The 19,811-nt window shown below is 36.4% G+C and overlaps 3 protein-coding genes across 4 annotated transcripts; 2 read left to right on the top strand and 1 right to left on the bottom strand.

The window, feature by feature from the left end:
* The first annotated feature begins 2,827 nt into the window (after nt 1-2,827).
* Nucleotides 2,828-8,903, top strand: LOC110767793 (P-loop containing nucleoside triphosphate hydrolases superfamily protein). The gene is made up of 16 exons (XM_021971446.2): nt 2,828-3,382; nt 4,169-4,290; nt 4,392-4,480; nt 4,582-4,617; nt 4,845-4,938; nt 5,070-5,112; nt 5,207-5,304; nt 5,419-5,483; nt 5,840-6,336; nt 6,446-6,533; nt 6,661-6,786; nt 6,862-7,430; nt 7,584-7,719; nt 7,801-7,869; nt 7,977-8,108; nt 8,216-8,903. The coding sequence occupies exons 1-16, from the start codon at nt 3,165-3,167 to the stop codon at nt 8,327-8,329; spliced, it is 2,496 nt and encodes an 831-aa protein (XP_021827138.2). The 5' UTR covers nt 2,828-3,164; the 3' UTR covers nt 8,330-8,903.
* A 1,423-nt stretch (nt 8,904-10,326) lies between these two features.
* On the top strand, nt 10,327-13,666 carry LOC110767795 (F-box family protein). Of its 2 annotated transcripts, none has more exons than XM_021971448.2 (6): nt 10,327-11,596; nt 12,012-12,166; nt 12,316-12,403; nt 12,484-12,656; nt 12,901-13,046; nt 13,314-13,666. In XM_021971448.2, the coding sequence occupies exons 1-6, from the start codon at nt 11,412-11,414 to the stop codon at nt 13,437-13,439; spliced, it is 873 nt and encodes a 290-aa protein (XP_021827140.1). In that variant the 5' UTR covers nt 10,327-11,411; the 3' UTR covers nt 13,440-13,666. The 2 variants fall into 2 exon arrangements, with proteins under 2 accessions (XP_021827140.1, XP_021827139.1); XM_021971447.2 differs by having other exon boundaries at nt 10,328-11,596; nt 12,310-12,403.
* Nucleotides 13,667-13,968: 302 nt separating this feature from the next.
* Nucleotides 13,969-16,316, bottom strand: LOC110767673 (reticulon-like protein B5). Its single transcript, XM_021971282.2, has 5 exons — nt 15,954-16,316; nt 14,932-15,112; nt 14,701-14,842; nt 14,541-14,610; nt 13,969-14,440 (listed from the first exon to the last, which is right to left on the bottom strand). The coding sequence occupies exons 1-5, from the start codon at nt 16,186-16,188 to the stop codon at nt 14,271-14,273; spliced, it is 798 nt and encodes a 265-aa protein (XP_021826974.1). The 5' UTR covers nt 16,189-16,316; the 3' UTR covers nt 13,969-14,270.
* Between the last annotated feature and the right edge of the window lie 3,495 nt (nt 16,317-19,811).

Below are 19,811 nucleotides of genomic sequence, written 5' to 3'. Positions count from 1 at the left end.
ATTAAAGCCTAATTAATAAAAATTAATATAAAAAAAAGAAGCTTTTGGTTTTGGGTCTGGGTGTCGACTGTGGTGTGTGACTAAGTAAAAAAGTAAAGTGGCATTGCATTGCATGCGTACATGTAACCCACCAATGGAAATGTTGCCAAAAGATTTGTGAACCAAAGCATGTGCTGCTGAGGTGTAAAAGGCCTCAAGGATACGTGGGACGTGACTAGTATTGTAATTTCACACCCATCCTCTCATATTGCCCTAGTAAAACCCTAGAGAGAGGAAAGAAAGATTCCCTTATTATATATATATATATATATATATATAATATAAATGCCACAAATGATAAGTTGATAAGAGCTCTAACTGCTCACATCTGTCTTTTCTTCTTTCCAATATGAACCTTCTTTTTGGCGACTGCAACTTGCAAGTGCAATGCAAGCAAAGTAAACCCCACAAAAAGCCATCACTTTCCTTTGCCCTTTTATTTTTACATTGGAGTCTTTGACGCCACAAAATAACAAAGCCACTGCGTCTGCATGCATAACCCATCACACAAAATACAAGAAAATAAAGTGGTGAAGTGCACAGCAAGAAAAGTGGAAGGAGGGCCATAATTTGTATGGAAGATTCACGACTGACTCTTTTTTTCTTAGTTTGGTTGAAAAAACCTAAAACTATATGTAGAAAAATTCCACCTTGGTTGGACTTGGAATTTTTGTCAATTGTGAGTTTGCGTGGAAGCTTTTGCTCAAATTATTGAACCCTACTTTAATACTTTTCTTTGTCATCGAGTTTTTCCTTTTTTTTGCTATTTTATTGTCATCAGGCATAAAAATCTATAAAATATCTTAAATTTTTGATCCCTTATTTAAGTAGTTTCCTAAAAAGGGTGATGATTAAGCAAGCAAAATATCTCAAAATAATAGTTTATAAAAGGGTGCTGATTTTCTCACTCCCCTTTCATTTTTTAAAAATACTTTTTACTATGACATACAAATGAGTGTAAGTGAACAAAATAGGAGTGGGAAAATCAGCTTAAAGTACACTTCATAAGCGATTTTTTTAAATTTATTTATATGATTACATATATTATTCAATTCTTACTAAAGAGAGCAAAAAGTAATGTAGAAAAGAAAAAAAAAATGGTATAAAACCCAAAAGTTCTGCATGTAAAGGTTATTTCTCAAAATGAAAAAGAAATCGTGAGTTTTTCTTTTTCTTTTTCTTTTCTTTTTCCTTGTTGAAATAAAAGGTGTTTATTTTATTATAGAGCCGCCTCCTTTTAGTCTTCTAGCACTTTATATAGTGGCAGCTTGAAAACTGTGGTGGAAAGCAATAAATTTCTTGAAAAGAAAGAAGAAACGTGCAAAATACCTTTTTGAGTCATGTGCTTTCTAAAGTAATTAATGACCGAAAGTAAATATATATTTAAAAAAATCAAACTGTAAGGAAAATCAATAAAAAAGTTGTGTCCAATATAATTCATTTTATACTCCCCCTCACGGCTTATCCTATTCACCCACAGTTTATTGTTCGGTAATTCTTGGAAGTTTGTGTCACTGCGCAGTTTACACTGCTTTCCTAATTATTTGTTAATTGTATTTACAAAACTTAAATAGATTTTAGCTAGCGAATGACCTATTAGTGTAGTGGTTTGAAGTATTTGTTCCCTTAAATAATATTCTGGGTTCAAATCCTAGAATTCGTGTAGGTGTGTGAGTTTAGTATATTATCACCCTTCTTAATGGGAAATGTCCTTAAAAAAATAGTTGTTTTTTCTGTAAATAATTCTCAAATAGCATTGCTGAAAAAAAAGGCACCATAAAATTATAGGGCGTTATGAACAATATTTAGAGATATTTAGTCACATACCCATTCTTAGCACTAAAAATATAAATAAACCATACATTTAATTTCTATAAACAAACCCAAAAAAATAAAAAAATATGACAGCTGGCCTTATTGAATTTAATTTTGGTTATTAAATTACTTTGATGCCCTATTAAGTGTTTTGGATATTTTTATGAGATTTTGGGGTTGGGTTTGTTTTAAGAAATTGATGGTAGTTTTGTAATTTATAAGAAGTTAAAAGCCTCTTTGTTATGTTGTAAATTGATTTTTGGTGTGTTTCTAAAGTCCATTTTATATAGAGTTTTTTTAATAATTTGAGCCCCTATATTAGATATAATAGTGAATTTCTCTAATATTTGATTGAAATAATCTTCCTACGGCTTGACAAAAAAAAGAAATTGAAATTAATAGTGGTCATTAATGTACAACCAAACATGTAGATTAGCAACTAAAAACCTGAGAGAAGTTGAGCCCGCCAAGATAGGTACAGTTGTATATGCCAAAGAAAATAATGGAACATGAACCAAAAACAAGAAAATAATACAACATGGTTCTAAATTTGTTGAAGCCTGGAAAAGAAAGTGGTTGAAGCCAACCAAAATACAACTCAGAGCTACACTGTCGCAATCTGCAAATTGTGAGACCCATCCCATGCTAGCTGACACGACTTAACATATGCCCACAAGAAAATACAGAAAAAAAAGGCGGGTAAGGATGTAAAATATGAATGAATTTCGTATAAGATAAACTATTTATACAAACTGTAACGAAAATTGGAAAGACAGGAAAAGCAAAGTTGAAAAGGAAAAGAAAAGAAAAGAAAAGAAAACAGAGAAATCCCCTAGTTTAGGAGGTCACCGGTAAGTCAAAAAAACAGCTACCAGAGGTAAAAAAGAATCTATCGTTTTCATTGTGTGTTTTCTTTTCTTGGGGGAGCATTTAACGTCCGCTAGTATGTATGCCATGCTATAAATAGCTGGGGAGGCTCAAGAACATAAGCAATCCATAGACAAACGTTGTATTCGGACGTGTGTAAAACAACACATACGCACCCAAAGACTCTCTCTTTCTAAGTTTCCTTCTTGTCCAAAAGAAATCCCACCAACCCATCTTCTTGGTTCTTCCAAAGTTCATGAATCTCTGACCCATTTGTCGAATCTCAATCGCATTTGGGTGATATCTTCCAGGAAAGTCTGATAAAAAGCCTCTGCCTTTAACTTCTGCTGTTAAAGATAGAGACTTTTTCTTCAAAGAGTTGGATTTGCAGATACCTTTGAGTTGGTCTTTCTTCAAGATCGGTTAAAAGGTTGGTGGAGCTGATGGAACAGAAGCACATTTTCTTGTCTGCTCTGAGTGTTGGGGTTGGGGTTGGGGTGGGCCTGGGGTTGAGTTCTGGGCAGGCTGTGAGCAAATGGGTAAACGGTAATTGCTCGGTCGATGAGGTTACGGCGGAGCAGATTGAACAGGAGCTGATGAGGCAGGTGCTGGATGGCAGAGACAGCAAAGTTACATTTGAGGAGTTTCCTTATTACCTAAGGTAATTTGACAACTTCTTACCCAATTGCATAGCTTTTATGTTAATCGTTTAAGCAGGCACATGGAAGATGAGTGCGTTGTATATCTAATTTTCCTGGTAGAATGTTGTTAAAGTTTTAACCAATTTTGTAATCATACAATCCATCAAGAAATGATTTTTTATTTATTTTTTTTTTTTTATAACTTATCAACAAATGATTATGCCAAGATCTTCTGCACGAATTTTCTTTTTTTTTTTTCTTTCTGGGCAAAATTTTGTTTACATGAATGTGTTACCAGTTGACTAATTAGCTTGATTATTTACTATAATGGCTATGTTAAATTTTTCTGGGTTTTTGTTGTTTTAATTAATGGGTTTTTTCAACGATGAAGTTTTATCAGCCATGGATATTAGCGTATTGTTCTTTTGCTAAATTGCTATTGAATCCAATCTTTGCTTTTATGGATGCTGAGCCTTCTTGATTTTTTTGTTTTCCTTTGGCTTTTAACTGTGTTTTGGAGCAACCCATCAAGTTCTGTCTTTTAAGTTATCAAAACAGGTCAATCGTAGCAATGAAAATTAAGGGTTAACACTACCATCCGGCCGGTGGAAGAATATATTGAATGCCGGAAAAATACTTCTAAGATAGAATCATGATGTGGATTTGCATTTTAAGCTATAGATATTGCATATATAAGTACTCCTAGTTATATAAAATCTGACTTCTGAAACTTGAACTTGTGGTGACGCAACATTTCTTGCTCTTATTGTAATTTACATCTTCTGTTTTAATGATGGCAATGGCAGAGAAAGAACTCGGATGTTGTTAACAAGTGCTGCATATGTTCATCTGAAACACTCTGACTTATCCAAGCACACCCGGAACCTTTCACCTGCAAGTAGAGCTATTTTGCTCTCAGGACCTGCTGGTATGCTATTTAAAACTGTCATCTGATTTTTGGTTTTCCATTGAAATTTTTATGCCTTTAATTCTTTGAGCTAACCTAATTGTATGTTTTATTTCCCAAAGAACTTTATCATCAAATGCTCGCCAAGGCTTTAGCACATTACTTTGAGTCAAAGTTGCTGTTGTTGGACATTACTGACTTTTCTATCAAGGTAACTACGTGCAACTTTAATTTTCATTGAATTTGGTTGGTATGTATAGATCCATTAAATTGACAGTAGTACTTAAACCTCTCATTTTTACATGTTTACAGATCCAGAGTAAATATGGGTGTGCCAAAAGAGAACCTGTAAGCTCTCTCTGCTTCATAAGGAGGAACTAAGAATGCTTTTAATCTTTTCTGAATTCTTAATGCACATATTAGATTTTCTAGGTGGTGAAGCATGAATCCAATGTAGTAGTTGCTTTGTTGTTTGAACTCAAAATCAATGTTATACATTTGTGCACTTCATGTATAAGGAAAGTTTGAATTAGCTCAAGCGGAGTTTTTCCTAATTCGTTGCCTTCTCTTTGTAGTATCTTAAGAGGTCTATCTCAGAGGTGACAATGGAGCGAATGTCCAGTTTGCTTGGGTCTTTCTCAATCCTCCCTTCAAGTGGGGACAGTAAAGGTAAAAGAAGTAAAGCCATATTATTTTGTTGCTAATGCTCCTCTGATTGAATCCTTGTTCATGTCCTCAGTTTAGTGACAATTGGTAATGTTCACTCTTCACTGTTGTTATAATCGATCGTTTTCTTACAGGCGCATTATGCCGTCAAAGCAGTACTACAGATCTCAAATCAAGGTAGAGTAAGGGGTCATTGATCTTGATTTAAAAGGTGCCACAGTGGTTACATGTAATGTTTTGTTTCTAAAACATCACTGTCTAATACCTGCAGGGGCGCTGAAGGGCCAAATAATTCAACGCTTCAAAGAAATGCCTCCTCTGCATCTGATATGAGTAGCTTCAGTTCCAAATGTGCTCCCACAAGTTCAGGTTTGTTCATACAGCGAAATAATGGCTGTTTAAGTAATCTAGCTTTCATGTTTTAGCTAAGCAGGAACTTGCTTCGAAATTATACTTATTACTTGGTGATTCTTTGTTTTTCAGCTCCTCTCAAACGCGTGACCAGCTGGTGTTTCGATGAGAAACTTTTTCTACAGTCACTTTACAAGGTAATGTCTCTTTTTTTTATTTGGTCACATACAAGGTAATGTTATCATTATCATATTTATGCACAAGCATGTTTAGATGATACTTTCAGTTGATGCGCATGATGATAGATACTAGCTGATGTGAGTGGTGTTACAATTCTCAATTTCAGGCTGATAGCCTTTTCTTCCTTTTGATATAACTGGTGTCCCAATCACATGCCATTTTACCCACTTGATGCATACGTCATTTTATAGATATAAGTTCTTTCTTTGTGAATGCAAGACTTAAGTCAATATAGACTAGATAGTTATGTAGGTTCAATATATCTGAAAAGGTAAGGTAATGCTAATAGGCATGCATATTATTTTTCTTACAGGTCTTAGCTTCCATATCAGAAACTGGTTCGATCATTTTATACATCAGGGACGTTGAGAAGCTTTTTCTCCAATCACGGCGGTTATATAATTTGTTCAATAAAATGTTGAAGAGACTTTCAGGGTCAGTGTTAGTACTTGGTTCCCGGATGTTAGACGCTGAAGATGATTGCAAAGAAGTTGATGAGAGGCTTGCTGGTTTGTTCCCATACAATATTGAGATCAGCCCCCCTGAAGATGAGACTCATCTTGTCAGCTGGAAAGCCCAACTGGAAGAGGACATGAAGATGATCCAGTTCCACGATAACAAAAACCACATAGCTGAGGTACTTGCATCAAATGATCTTGAGTGTGATGATCTAGGTTCCATCTGCCATGCAGACACAATGTTCCTCAGCAACTACATAGAAGAAATCGTTGTATCAGCGATATCTTATCATTTGATGCAAAACAAGGATCCAGAATATAGAAATGGAAAGCTTGTTATATCATCGACAAGGTAAATGCCAAGTTTCTGTATGCTTGATTTCATTGATATATTTTTGTTATATTTTATTGCAGAACAGACTGTTTTATCTATCTAATTACCCCTTCTGGATCTGGAACAGTTTGTCCCATGGATTGAGTATATTCCAGGAGGGAAAAAGTGGCGGGAAAGATTCTCTGAAACTGGAGACCAATGCTGATTCCAATAAGGTTTTTTTTATCTTTTCCTTTTCCGTATTTTTATTTTCACCTCTTGATGTTTTTCAGGAAGTGGATCAAATGAAAATACTCTTACATTCTGATGTCTTAATGGTTTATCATTTCTATTAAATTCTAGGAAACTGAAGGGGAAGAGGCTGTCGGTGCAAAGACTGAAACTGCAGCACCTGAAAACAAAGGTGAAGCAGAGAAATCTGGTCCTGCAGTGAAGAAGGACAGCGAGAATCCACCTCCGCCAAAAGTTGTAAGTTCAAGTCCTTCAATAGTGTGCATAAAATCCTCCTGGTTGTCTTATTGAATTTTCATGGTTTTTGTGCAGGAAGTTGCGCCGGACAATGAATTTGAGAAGCGCATAAGGCCAGAGGTTATCCCTGCAAATGAGATTGGAGTCACATTTGCAGACATTGGTGCATTGGATGATATTAAAGAATCACTTCAGGAGTTGGTCATGCTCCCACTTCGAAGACCAGACCTTTTCAAAGGTGGGCTTCTTAAGCCTTGTAGAGGCATATTGCTTTTTGGTCCTCCTGGCACTGGAAAAACAATGCTGGCAAAAGCCATTGCAAATGAAGCGGGTGCAAGTTTTATCAATGTCTCGATGTCCACCATCACTTCAAAATGGTTTGGCGAAGATGAAAAAAATGTCCGAGCTCTGTTCACACTTGCAGCAAAGGTCTCCCCAACTATTATCTTTGTGGATGAGGTTGACAGCATGCTTGGGCAGCGGACCAGAGTTGGGGAGCATGAGGCCATGAGGAAGATAAAAAACGAGTTCATGACACACTGGGATGGACTGTTGACAAAAACTGGAGAGCGAATTCTTGTTCTGGCTGCAACCAACAGACCATTTGACCTTGATGAAGCAATCATCAGGCGGTTTGAGCGCAGGTATAAAGCTATATTTAATTGTAGTCAGAGTTCGCAACATTCCTTTTCAGTTTTCATACAATTTTTGTTGATCGGTAACTCTTATATGACACAAAAAATTTGTGACTTCAACTTCATGTCTGCTAACTTTGAACTCTTTTCTGTGTTGAACAGAGTCATGGTTGGTCTTCCCTCCGTCGAGAATAGGGAAATGATCTTGAAAACTCTTCTTTCAAAAGAAAAGGTTGAAAATCTTGACTTCAAGGAGCTTGCAACCATGACAGAAGGTTACAGTGGCAGTGATCTTAAGGTTAGTTTTTGAGTCGATAATATTATAACCTTAAATTGTAATCAGTATGATGAGCTCATGAAACTAACTACTGGAAAACAGAACTTGTGTGTGACAGCAGCTTATCGACCTGTGAGGGAGCTTATACAACAGGAGAGACAAAAGGATATGGTAACTAACTACCTCTTACGCTCTTCCTCTGCCTTAGCAATATTCTTATTTTTCCAAATTCTCATTTACAGTAATGCTTAATGATTTTCAAATACTTGGAACTACAGGAAAAGAAGAAGAGAGAAGCACAAGGCAAGAGCACAGAAGATGCTTCAGAGACAAAAGAGGAAGAGAAAGAGGACCGAGAAATTACCCTGAGAGCTTTAAACATGGAAGATATGCGGCAGGCAAAGAATCAGGTAACTAACTTGACCTTTTTTTAACATTTTGCCTCCATAAACTAATATCTCTTTTATGTGTGTTAAGTTTTGCATGTATGTTTATACATGTCTATGGTGTGATGCAGGTTGCTGCCAGTTTCGCTTCAGAGGGATCAGTAATGAGTGAGCTGCAACATTGGAATGATTTGTACGGAGAAGGTGGCTCAAGGAAGAAGCAACAACTCACTTACTTCCTGTAAAACATTAATAATACATGGGGAGGCAGGCGTCCTAGACAGTGATCAGCTTCGTTCTTTGAGAAAGAATGTGAAGATTTGAGGAAGTTGGAAACTCCACCTGAAACACAAATGTTTGATGGCTCGTGACAACGTGACGATCAATTAGAAGCAGCTCTAGCTCTGATCCTCAAATGAAGAAAACGTTACAACCCAATGAACGTATACACCGGTGTACAATATACATATATATTGTATTTTGTAAGAGTGGGTTTGGCATCTGTTCACCAAATGTAAAGGGAGGGTGGGTTCTCGGTATTTTATTAAGCCGTCTTGCAAGCAAAATACCACCAGCTGGGGTTTTAGTCATGTTCTGTGAACGTGTGGTATTCGGACATGCATGTAGGATTTCAGATTGGTGGGGAGGGAACTTGGAGTGAATTTAATTTGTTTGATATATATATAGATATAGCCTGTAGCTTATGGACAATATTCAAATACAGTCAGAGCATTTGTACATTGTTCTTAAATTCTGTAACACTTGATAATACATTGCTCTCTGTATTACATAATACATATAGAGTTTGCTTTGCTTTAATTTTTCTATTATAATATGAAATGAAATATATCGTTTGCAAATGGCACGTCGGGCTGTAATTTCAATTGTCGGAATTCATGGAGATGTTCAAATTTCAAGATGAAAATTAGAATGTGTCTTTGAATTGCGGATGATATCAAACTACATGAGTAAAATTACCAAAATTCAAACTACATCTACATGGATTAAAGTCAAGAAAAATAAAAGGCAAACAAGAATGCCATAATATTTTACTGCTGATGATTAATTAAAACAAAAATGACACATACTAATCCAACCCAAAAGCTATTTGACAAATGCCAATGTCCACTAAACTCACCCTCCATCTTCATCGGGACTGAGTCTGAGAGAGACTATTCTGTTGAATGCGGGCAAAATCCAAGGCAGAGTAAAGCCTCAGGAACTCTGTTGTGTACTCTTTCACTGATCCCGTTTGCTTATGGTTGCTCAGCGCAATCTCTATATCGATGCACTCTCCAGGCCCACAGAATTTCAAGAAATTCACCACAAACTGCGACCATGAATCCAAGCTGTGGTAGGGCTCGTACAAGCCTGTCATCCATGGAATCGCATCCCCCTGTAAGTGAAGGAACGCAATCTCCACTTTCTTCTCATCGGGAGTCTTGAGGTACTTGAAGTAACGCTCCGCGAGGCAGAGCCAGTCTACTGGGTTGTCGTTTCCTCCGTGAAACACAGGGAAGTTCAGGTTCATTGTCCATGGCATTGAGGAGGACCCTATTCGCTCAGCGGTCCCATTTTTCTTTTGGGTAAATATTATAGCCGGGCGGCTATACTCGGTTAATTCATTTTTTTTCCAAATCGTATAGCCGTTCGGCTACACTCGGTTTTTTTTTTTTTAAATAGTTATAGCCTAGCGGCTATACTCGGTTTGTTCATTATTTTTACAAATAGTATAGCCGTTCGGCTATACTCGGTTTTTCTTTTAAAAAAAAATAGTTATTGCCGGGCGGCTATACTTGGTTTTATTAATGTTTCTAAAAAATAGTATAGCCGAGTGGCTATACTTTAAAATATATTCGAATATGTAAATCGTATAGCCGGACGGCTACACTATTTACAAATAAAAATAATAAATAGTGTAGCCGCCCGGCTATACGCTTTATTTTTTGACTTCAAACAGTATAGCCGCGCGGCGGGACTATTTTTATCCGAATAGGTATTGCCTCGCGGCTATACATTTTTATTTTGTCCAGACTTTAAACAGTATAGCCGTGCGGCTGTACGATTTTATATCCGAATAGTATAGCCGCCCGGCTAAACTGTTTTCAAATAATAATAAGGCTAAATTATTAAAATGCCCCATGTAACTCAATTTCGGTCTCAATTTCCCCCTTGAAACTCTAAGTGTCTCACTTTCCCCCATGAAACTCCATATATTGTCTCACTTTGCCTATATTTCATCCAACCCTAATAGAAGTCGAAAATTGGGGAAACAATGATGGGGAAACAGTGATGGGGACGTTGTTGAGTGAGACTCTGGGGTCATAGGCCAAAGTGGTGACGGAGAGAGAGCGGTTAGAGAGTAAAGTTGAGATCTTGGCGCTGAAAGGCAAGGACTTGAGGGATCGGAGAGAGAAATAAAGGGGGATGATGTGGAATTGCAGGACGTTCAGCGGTGGTTGACCGAAGTGAGAGAAGGCGGCGTCGGTGGGGGCGAAGATGGTGAGAGAAGGAGACTGGGAGAGGAGGAGGGTTTGAGAGGCGAGGTTGAGGGTCAGAGCCATGGAGGTGTAGCCGAAATCCAGATTTCGGCGACGTTGATGAGGGTTTGGGTGGGGAGGGCGGAGGAGAGAGAGAGAGAGAACTGAAAGGACGATGAGAGAGAGAAGGAGTTGGGCTGCCGCCATTGTTGGAGGTTGTTCTTCATTTCTTGGAGTTTAGAGAGGGGTTTGGTTTTGCAAATGAATCTGGGTGTAGTTGCAGATTTAGAGAGTATCTGCATTTGTAAGGGAAGGTTGTTTTTGGCGGGTTAAGATTTGACGACTTCTGTTAGGGCTGGATGGAATATAGGCAAAGTGAGACAATATATGGAGTTTGTTCTTGATTTTTCAAACCCAACTCTAAGTTGGCGGATTTCTTCCAGAAGCGTTTGCTGGAAGTGAGCTTGTGCGGAGGCCATGGAGTTTATGGAGTTCTGTAGCTCCTGAAGCGAAGCCTGAGTTTTTCTTTTTGGAGTTGTAGCTCGAACTCTAGGGAACCCATTTCTTGTGGAGAAAGAGGGTTTTTGCCCATATTCTCGGAACCAAGCTCTAATACCCAAATAGGATCAGAAGGGGAAGAGGAAGAAGAAGACGAAAGGAATATCAGAAGTGGTCAAAAGTGGAGCCCTAGAGGCTATTTAATAACAATGAGTAGGCCAATCGAATCAGCAGCCCATAAGGACTAAACAGCCCAACTATGCTTCTCAGCCCATCAGAATTGTTGTAAATTTGGAATATCTGAAGGAACTCTCTTCTCTCTTCCCTGTGCCCTTGAATCACAGAAAGCATGTCAAAACCATTAGAGAGATACCAAAAACTTGGCTTGAAAGAGTCTTTGCCAAGAATTCACAGGTACCCGTTAGCCTGTAAAGAGCTGAGCTTAATTCTCAGAGGCGCTTACAAGAAAATTCCCAAGAATCTTCAATCTCTCATCTTCCAGGACACCCTCACCGCCTTTCGTCTCCTCCCTGAGTATGCTCTTTCCCGAATCTCGGATTTTATAAACTCTTTCTTCTTGTTTTGATATTTTTGAAAGAAAGAAACTTTTTTTGATATCTGGGTTGCTTCTGTTATTCGAATTCTGAGACATTTTGTATTTAAAATGGAAACTTCACAACCCAAGTTTGGATGAAAATTGAATATTTTGTTAATTTTAATTCGTTGAGAGCTTCGATCATACTTAAATTATCTTAATTCGGTTATAATGCAAATTGTAATGAGGATGGTGATGAAACTTTGCTTGATTTGAATGAACAAAATTGTCAATTTTGGACTTTCTGGGATGAAACGTACTTTTGAGCTGGTTATTGTTTTAAGCTGTCTACTCTTCTGGATCAAGTTTAAGTTCTCCTAACAAGAAATTTCTGGATGGCGATTACAAAACTAGAATGCAGACACGCAATGCTGTTTTGGCAGCCCATCTCCTCCTTCAGAGCGTCGAGGCCGCGTTGCCAAAGCAAAAGAAGAATGCAGCTGTTACAGAATATAAGAATGCAATGGTTGCTCATAAGAGGCGCACTAAAGCCCGCCAAGAAGAAAACGGTAACATGATTTTACTTTTATGGTTGCTCATACCTCACCATATTTCCATGTTCCTAGTTTGACAGTCAGAAAATTTTGATAGGTTTAATCTGTTAAGCCTCGCATCCAATCCTTGTTAACTTTTTTGTCTCCTATCCCTGTAGTTTCAGGTTCAACCCAGCTGCCACAAGATGTTCTTGTTCACATATTCAGTTTCGTTGATATGCAATCTTTAGTCTCTGTTGGACTAGTCTGCTGGTGATTTCTCTTCCCTTCAATTTGTGAGGAAACTGCTTTGGATCAATTACCTCTAATACTTTTTGATTGTTTTGGTGAAGGTTGTGGAATATAGCGGCAAGTGAGAACAATTTGTGGCAGGCACAATACACTACTTTCTTCGGGAATTCTGATAATGATGCGATGATTAAGGGTCGACAGATTAGTAGACTGGTTGAAGATGAAGAAGGGTATACACTATTTTGGCGAGAAGCCTTCAAACGAGCATATTTAGGTATCTTATTAGATATATGCTTTTGCTGCATCTGTTTTAAAATGCATTGTATCACTAGAAAATAGATGTTTTATATATACCTCTAGATCTAGTTGTGTCACTAGAAAACATAAGTTGCAAAGAAGCACAGGCATACATGCCTGGGTGCAAGCACATGCGCAGCGTGGATTCTTGTTCTGCTTCCTGTCAGCTTTCAAGTGCAAAGTCATCCATTCTTACCTCTGCAAGCCTGCTTGGATTTCAGGTAGTTCTTCAAAGAAATTGAAATCCAGTAGGGGATACTGTAGGGACTGCAACACGATTGTTTGGCTCGATAACATGAAATGTTCAAATGAACATACAGGACTAAATTCTGAAAATCAGCAAATTAAGCCGGTGTTACCCAGTCAGGTATTTTCTATCTTGTTCTTTGCTCTAGTTTTTCAATTTTTGTTAGTGATACTGGCAGGGATTCACTGAATGCTAACTCTGATGCTTGACTATCTTCCTTGTTTCTTGTCCTTACTAACGTATATTGCCAAATAAGACCATTATTTGAAGAATGAAATCTACTCTGTTTTTAGTTCTTCTTGTTTTCTTCTTAGAATCACTGGCTCAGTTTAGATTTTTGGTTCCGGTGACCTTGCATCTTATAACCATATTGCCATCTTTTTTCAGGTGGTTGGGTATCTCTTGGATGATTCTTTATCATTGGCATCTTCTTCAGACAGTGATAGTGATTCCGATGGAGGGCCATTTTCCAGGTTATGGGCCTACCAAAGACCCTCGAGCAAAACCCAGTAAAAGCATTTCATTCATGTATAGAGCTGCTCAATGAGGATGGCTAATATCTAGCGGCCAGAGTTCTCGCTTCTTCAAGAGGCTCTTCCCCCGCTGCTTGAGTCTCTACCGTCCTGGAGCTGGATTTTTTACTTTGTTTTCAAAAGAATATGTGTTTAGAAAAATAAGAATAATATTATTGTTCTTGTACCAAAATATATGTATATTCATAAATTCTTCTTGTTTCATAATCTGTGTTTCTTTTGCAATACATTTCACATTATCATTGAGACAACTGCAGCATTCGGACTTTCCGGTATATGATGAAATAATGAAATCAGCATATAAGACTGATGATTAATTTTTTTCTCATAATGGAATTAACGTCGATGATTTAATAAATTTAATAACAATCGACCTCAAACAGTCAAATGTAAAACTAATTCATCAGTCAGTAGCTTGGACAAATTTTGAAAGGTGAGTTCGCTAATGCAGACAATATCGTAGATCAGATTGCTTCCTTCCAAGAGCAACAATTTGGAATTAAGGCATATAAGGATAATAATTTCCATTCTAGATTGGAAATAAAACTCAAATTAAATGTATAATCAAGTTCCGAAATATCAAGATTACGGTCTAATAGCAAGAATTACAGCCATCCAGAAACACATAGATCTAAAACGCATATATTCATTCATTAAGCTGTGTGCACCCAACCAGTACTAAAACATAAACGCACAAGGTCGTAATCTAATGGAACCAAATAATTCAACACCGCCCTGACTAAAAACACAGTAACTTAACGTGAACCCCTAAGTAAAACACTTAACATGCATCAGCATGGTGTGTGCCTCTCTAATCCTTCTTCTTTTCTTTCAATGGGCCCTTGGGAATTTTACTCAAAACCTTGGCATCAAACACTGCGTACTGCTTCTTGAACTCAATCAATGCCTTCTCAGAAAAGGCATCAATCTGCACATCATATTTCTCATAAATCACCGGCAATGTGTGCAGCAACACAAAAGCTGCCATTCAAAATTCAAGAAGATGTTAATAACAGATGTTTCCTAAATCAAAATCGAGAAACACGCTAAAGAGAATCGAAAACTAAAAAGAAATCCTTACTTATGTAGAATAAGGTCAAGAAGTTGAACCATTTTCCAACCACTGACACAATCCACAAGACGGCTATAACCTGATAACCAGAAGAGCATCACTTAACGAGTCTATAATCCTAACAACTGCCTACACATACAGCACCACTATGAAAGAAATATCAACTTACACCAAGGAACGTCTTCAAATCTCTCCCAGATGCAATATCCCGCAAAATGTGAAATGCTCTATTGAGCTCAATTCTCAGTGCAGATGCCAAATCAAGGACAGTCCTCTCAGAAAGTTGAACCTTTGGGATTTGTGGTGGAGACCTGATCAAGGAACATAGTGAAGTTAAGACCATATAATATTATATCAAATATCAAATCTGCCAAAAATAGCAAGAATACCAGAACATTACTTGTTGATAAAGGTTGATGCATTAGACCACAGGAAAAAGACAGCCAGAGAGAGTATCAATAAATGGCACACCAGAGTGATTAGATGGTATTCAAGCAACTCAAAGAAAACCCATAATACAGTAGCACCACCAAGCACACTTGCAGAAATTTTCTTGTTCCTCCATAGGAGGACATCAGCAGCTGCATTGAAATACTGAAATTAGATCATAATTGAGGTCTTTTTTGTGCAAGGTTCTTCTCTTAGGCATTGTCATAAATGAAGAAACGGAAAACTGCTCCAGAAATTCTTGCAGGATTTAGTATCTCCGCTTTTCTAAGGCATAATTTCAAAAACAAATCCGCAGTTTCCAAATTCAAAATGAAGATGCCAATAGTGCTACACAGCCTTTAAAAAATATTATAAAAACCCGCGGGCACAACCCAACACAGCATATCAAAAGAAAGTGAGCTACTAAACCACATACTATAAACATATGAAATATTTATTATGTATCAGAAACCAGGAAAATACTATTAAAATATTGTCAGTATATGTTCATTACATCATTTTGAAACGTATATTATATATACAAAACACAAAGCAGAGGAAAAATAAAAAATAACTAGTATGTAAAATCAACAATTTGAATAATGCCTACCAATTGGAATCTATCCACTAATACTACACACACAAAAACCCTACAATAATTCAATTATCTAACTTTATTTTACCTACCAATAAACCCAGCATATTAATTAATTTAATTTAAAAAAACAAAAAAAAAATCATCGGTGCACTGCATACCTCTTTATTTAATCGCATATACGATAATATGAAGAAGAAACAAAAGCGAATTAAAAAACCGATATTATATTAATTCAGCAAAGTCGTTATTCAATCAGATCCCCAAAATTAACTTTCATAATTTTAGTTTCCTTTAAATTCCACCTTTTCCGATCAATCAAACAAAACACAATGAATTCATGCAAACATAAATGTTAATAATGTATTATGGAGAAAGAGAGGGGGGAAATATGGTACGTTTGCCACCGCCCAAAACCTTGTGAACAGGCTTCTCTCTACCGAAGAGCCTAAAAATCTTGGATTTGACGGAATCGTGAGTAGACGGCTTGTCGTCTTCAACCTTGGGTTTAACGACGTCGTGCTTGGACTTCTTCTTGTCGTCGTCGGAGTCCGATGAAGACGCCGACGCGTGGTGGCCGTAGATCTTATCCACTAGCGATTCTGGCGTTGGTGTCGGTGCTGGCTCCGCCATGGTTTCTCAGATCGAATGGAGCGAAAGAGAGAGAGAGAGACAGAGAGAGAGAGAGAGATGTAGAGTTTGAGAGCGTTGATATCAGAGTGTTTATGTGATTGTGCGCTTAGGTGGGAGGTAATTTTAAAAAAGGGAAATTTAAAGCGAGAAGTAAGGGAGATAAAATCTGAGCCGTCGAAAAACAGTAATGGGACCGAGGCTGAGATTCGGATGGCGCCGAACCGAGTGATTTGGAAAATAACAGAAACCAAGGAAAGGGAAGGGCGCAGGTGTATGGATAAAAGAGTAGGACGGGGCGGGAATGTCTCGCGTTACGGCGCTTCTGGTGCTCTGTGATATCACAGCCTTAATTTCTTTAAATTTTAAATATTGCAATCATATATTATAATTTACCTTTTAAAAGGGTCTATATACATTTGAGAATTTGATTCTATGAATTTAGCGAAGAGATATTTAGTTATATAACCATTTTTATCACTAAAACTATAAATAAATCCTATACAATTTAATTTTTATAAATAAATTTTAAAAAAATCCAAAAAATGATAGTTGACTCTATTGAATTTAATTTTAATTATTAAATTATTTTGATGCCCTATTGAGTGTTTTGGGCTTTTTTATGAGGTTTTGGGATTTGGTTTGTTTTAAGAAATCAAAGGCAGTTTTATAATTTAAAAGAAGTTAAAAGCCTTTTTGTTATGTTATAAATGGACTTTGGATGTGTTTTTAAAGTCCATTTTATATAGGGTTTTTTATTTATAATTTGAGCTCTTAGATTGGGTATAATAATGAATCTCCCTTGGGAAAATCTTAACTATACATATATATTGCACTAACGATCTTGTCCAAAGCTTATCTTATTTATGAGAATAGAGATTTATGTGATTTTCAAGCATGATGGAATCGAGATATTGGGGGTCGAGTATCATATACCTCTAGATAAATTATACTAATCAATTCTCTATCTTATGCAATTGTGAGCATTGCTACAATGAATGTGGTACAATTTATTTTGGCTAATCGATTCAAAAATTAGAACTTTTACATTTATGGAGAAATTAATTTTTACTCTTTTATTTTGTGCATATGCATATATTTTACAAAATACAAAAATAAATGTCATTTTCTTTATTGAAATTAATTATCCAGATTTGTCTAATGGTCCACTCAATTCCTATAATTGTATTGGCAATAAAGTTATTAATAATGTTGGGTGATTATTTCAATTAACATGGTTAAGAAATTTAATTGCATTTTTTTTGTGTTGAAAACAGTTAAGCTTGGCATAAGTTTTTTTTTTTTTCGTTGAACTTGCATATTAGAAATTTCATGGTTTGATTATATAGTATTGCTGCAGTTCTGATGTCAAAAGCTTTGCATCTGTTTTGGCCTCAAAATCGCTTTAATATTTGAAAAAACTGTAAATTGCTATGATATGATTTTGTCTTAAATTGGTATTCATATTTGACATTAAATTTTGCTGTCATAGTGGCATTTAATTTTGAATTTTGGTGTAAGGTTTTCAACCCGTAAATCCTCTAAAGTATTTTGGCATATCTTATGAATTTAAAATTAAATATAAATTTAGTATAATCTTCATATATTTTGCAAATTCCCTTAAATTTGTGGGGGTTGAGTTTTCCTTAACTATGTAGGTATTTGTTGTAATTTTTGTGGGTATTTCAAATACAAAATTAAAATCAATTTTTTTTTATATATATATAGATTTTGAGTGGTTTTAATTACCTCTTTAAAACTAAAGTTATGTTGTATACTTATTATAAAAGTTTTGCATTCTTAATTTATTTTATTTTAAAAACAGTGTAGACAATTTGTGGAAGTTGAACTTTTCTAAATGGGAACTTTATTGCTGTAATTTTATTTGTTACTATCATTAAGCAATTTTTGCTTTTATGCTGGAAAATATTAGATTCATTTATGCAGGCTTTCCTTTTCTCTTTCCCAAAATTTTGAGTGTGTTTTCAATCTTTATGCTCTCGTGGGAAAGATTCATTACATTCATTTAGTGACATAATAATTTTATATTTCCTTGGCAAACATGTTGTGTCCGTGTGAAATTTGTTTATATTATAAAATTTTATTATGAAACTAATTTGTCTTCAATTTTGATATGAAAATGTGTGCAACTAATGATTACCTTGGTATAAAATTTTGGTAGAGACTTCTTATTGTCTTATAGGTTCCTATTGAGAATCAAGAAGATACAATTTCAACCTGGATATGCGATCATGATTTCAGCCACTTTGAGTGCACAAAAGGGAGTAAGAGTATCCTGAAATACTCAGTGTTTATAGTTAAATTTATTTAAATAATTAATTGTTATATTGTTGTTCATAAGTGGTAGCAGGTGTACTCAAAGTTTCATGGACTTGAGAGGTACTCTTGATCATAAGATTTAATGTATGATGTTTTTTGTTATACTTAAATGTATACCAATCCGTATCTAATTTCCGATTATACTGAGGTGAAATCCACTAATCATTTGTGTGCAAGATTGTGTAGGAAATATTTCCAATAACATGCAGGTTTAGAGCGCGCTAAAACGAAGAATAAAGATATGACCTACATTATATATGCCTTGTGAAGGCTAGTCTTGATATGCATGCCTCGTGGAGGAGGCTATTAATGCAAAATGTCGAGGGGGATGTGCTTAAGCCCATAAGGGAGTCACCTAGGGAGGTAACCCAACTTCTGTGATTGGAGATCCCATGAAGGAAGTTCAATGTGGTAGAAACAATCCATATTGCGTGACTCATACTGTCTAATGAATTTATACCATTGTAAAAAACACCTACCAGAATAAACAATATTAATTAGGATTAAGAAAAATGAATGAATAATGTCTTATTTTATTTATGGAATAATGAAAATGAGCACAAAGTTAGGAGAAGGAAAAAAGAAAAAGAAAAAAAAGAGATGAACCTGGCTGTGAGAATAAAAGGCTCCACCTCCAAATTGATGATCCATCAGTCGTATTTGGGGGTGGTGTTGGCAAAACGGAACACCATGTACAGTAGATAATAGCCCATGATCCTATGCCAATGGCCCAAGGCCATAGAATTTAGAAAGCCTGTCGTATATTTCAAGCCTCTCCTCGGAACACAGAGGAAGACCAATATCTGCTATGGAATATGGATTTGATATATGAAAATGAATGATGATGAATGCTGCAAAAGTATTTGAAACCACGAGACCAGAGGGCAGAGGCTTCTTCTTCTTGGTGCTTTGAGAAAGCAAGAGTTAAGGATGATGGATGGGGCATGGGGGTGGGTTTAGGAGGGTTAGGAGGAGAAATTGGAGAATATCCCATCATAATTGCCAATGTCAATACAAGAATATGCTTTCTTTTCTTCCCTCCCTCCCTCCCTCATCATTGCTCCATCCATGATCCAAGTCCAACCACCACTAGTACTACATTTTTGTTACTTTTAAGTTTGGATGCTGAAGTTTTCTTCAGCAAAACACCAAATTTCAGCTTCTTCAAGGGCTACACTTGTTCTTTTCTTTGCTCCAAAAGAGGCCCAAGCCCATGTAAGTCATTCGGTTCTACGGGCATTGAATTTGAGGATGCGTTTCATTTTCACCAAAGTCCATCTCCATTC

This window comes from Prunus avium, chromosome 2, assembly GCF_965620075.1.
Source record: "Prunus avium chromosome 2, drPruAviu1.hap1.1, whole genome shotgun sequence".
NCBI lineage: Eukaryota > Viridiplantae > Streptophyta > Magnoliopsida > Rosales > Rosaceae > Prunus > Prunus avium.
The sequence above is the reverse complement of the archived record's forward strand: the minus strand, read 5'-3'. Positions and strand labels throughout refer to the sequence as shown.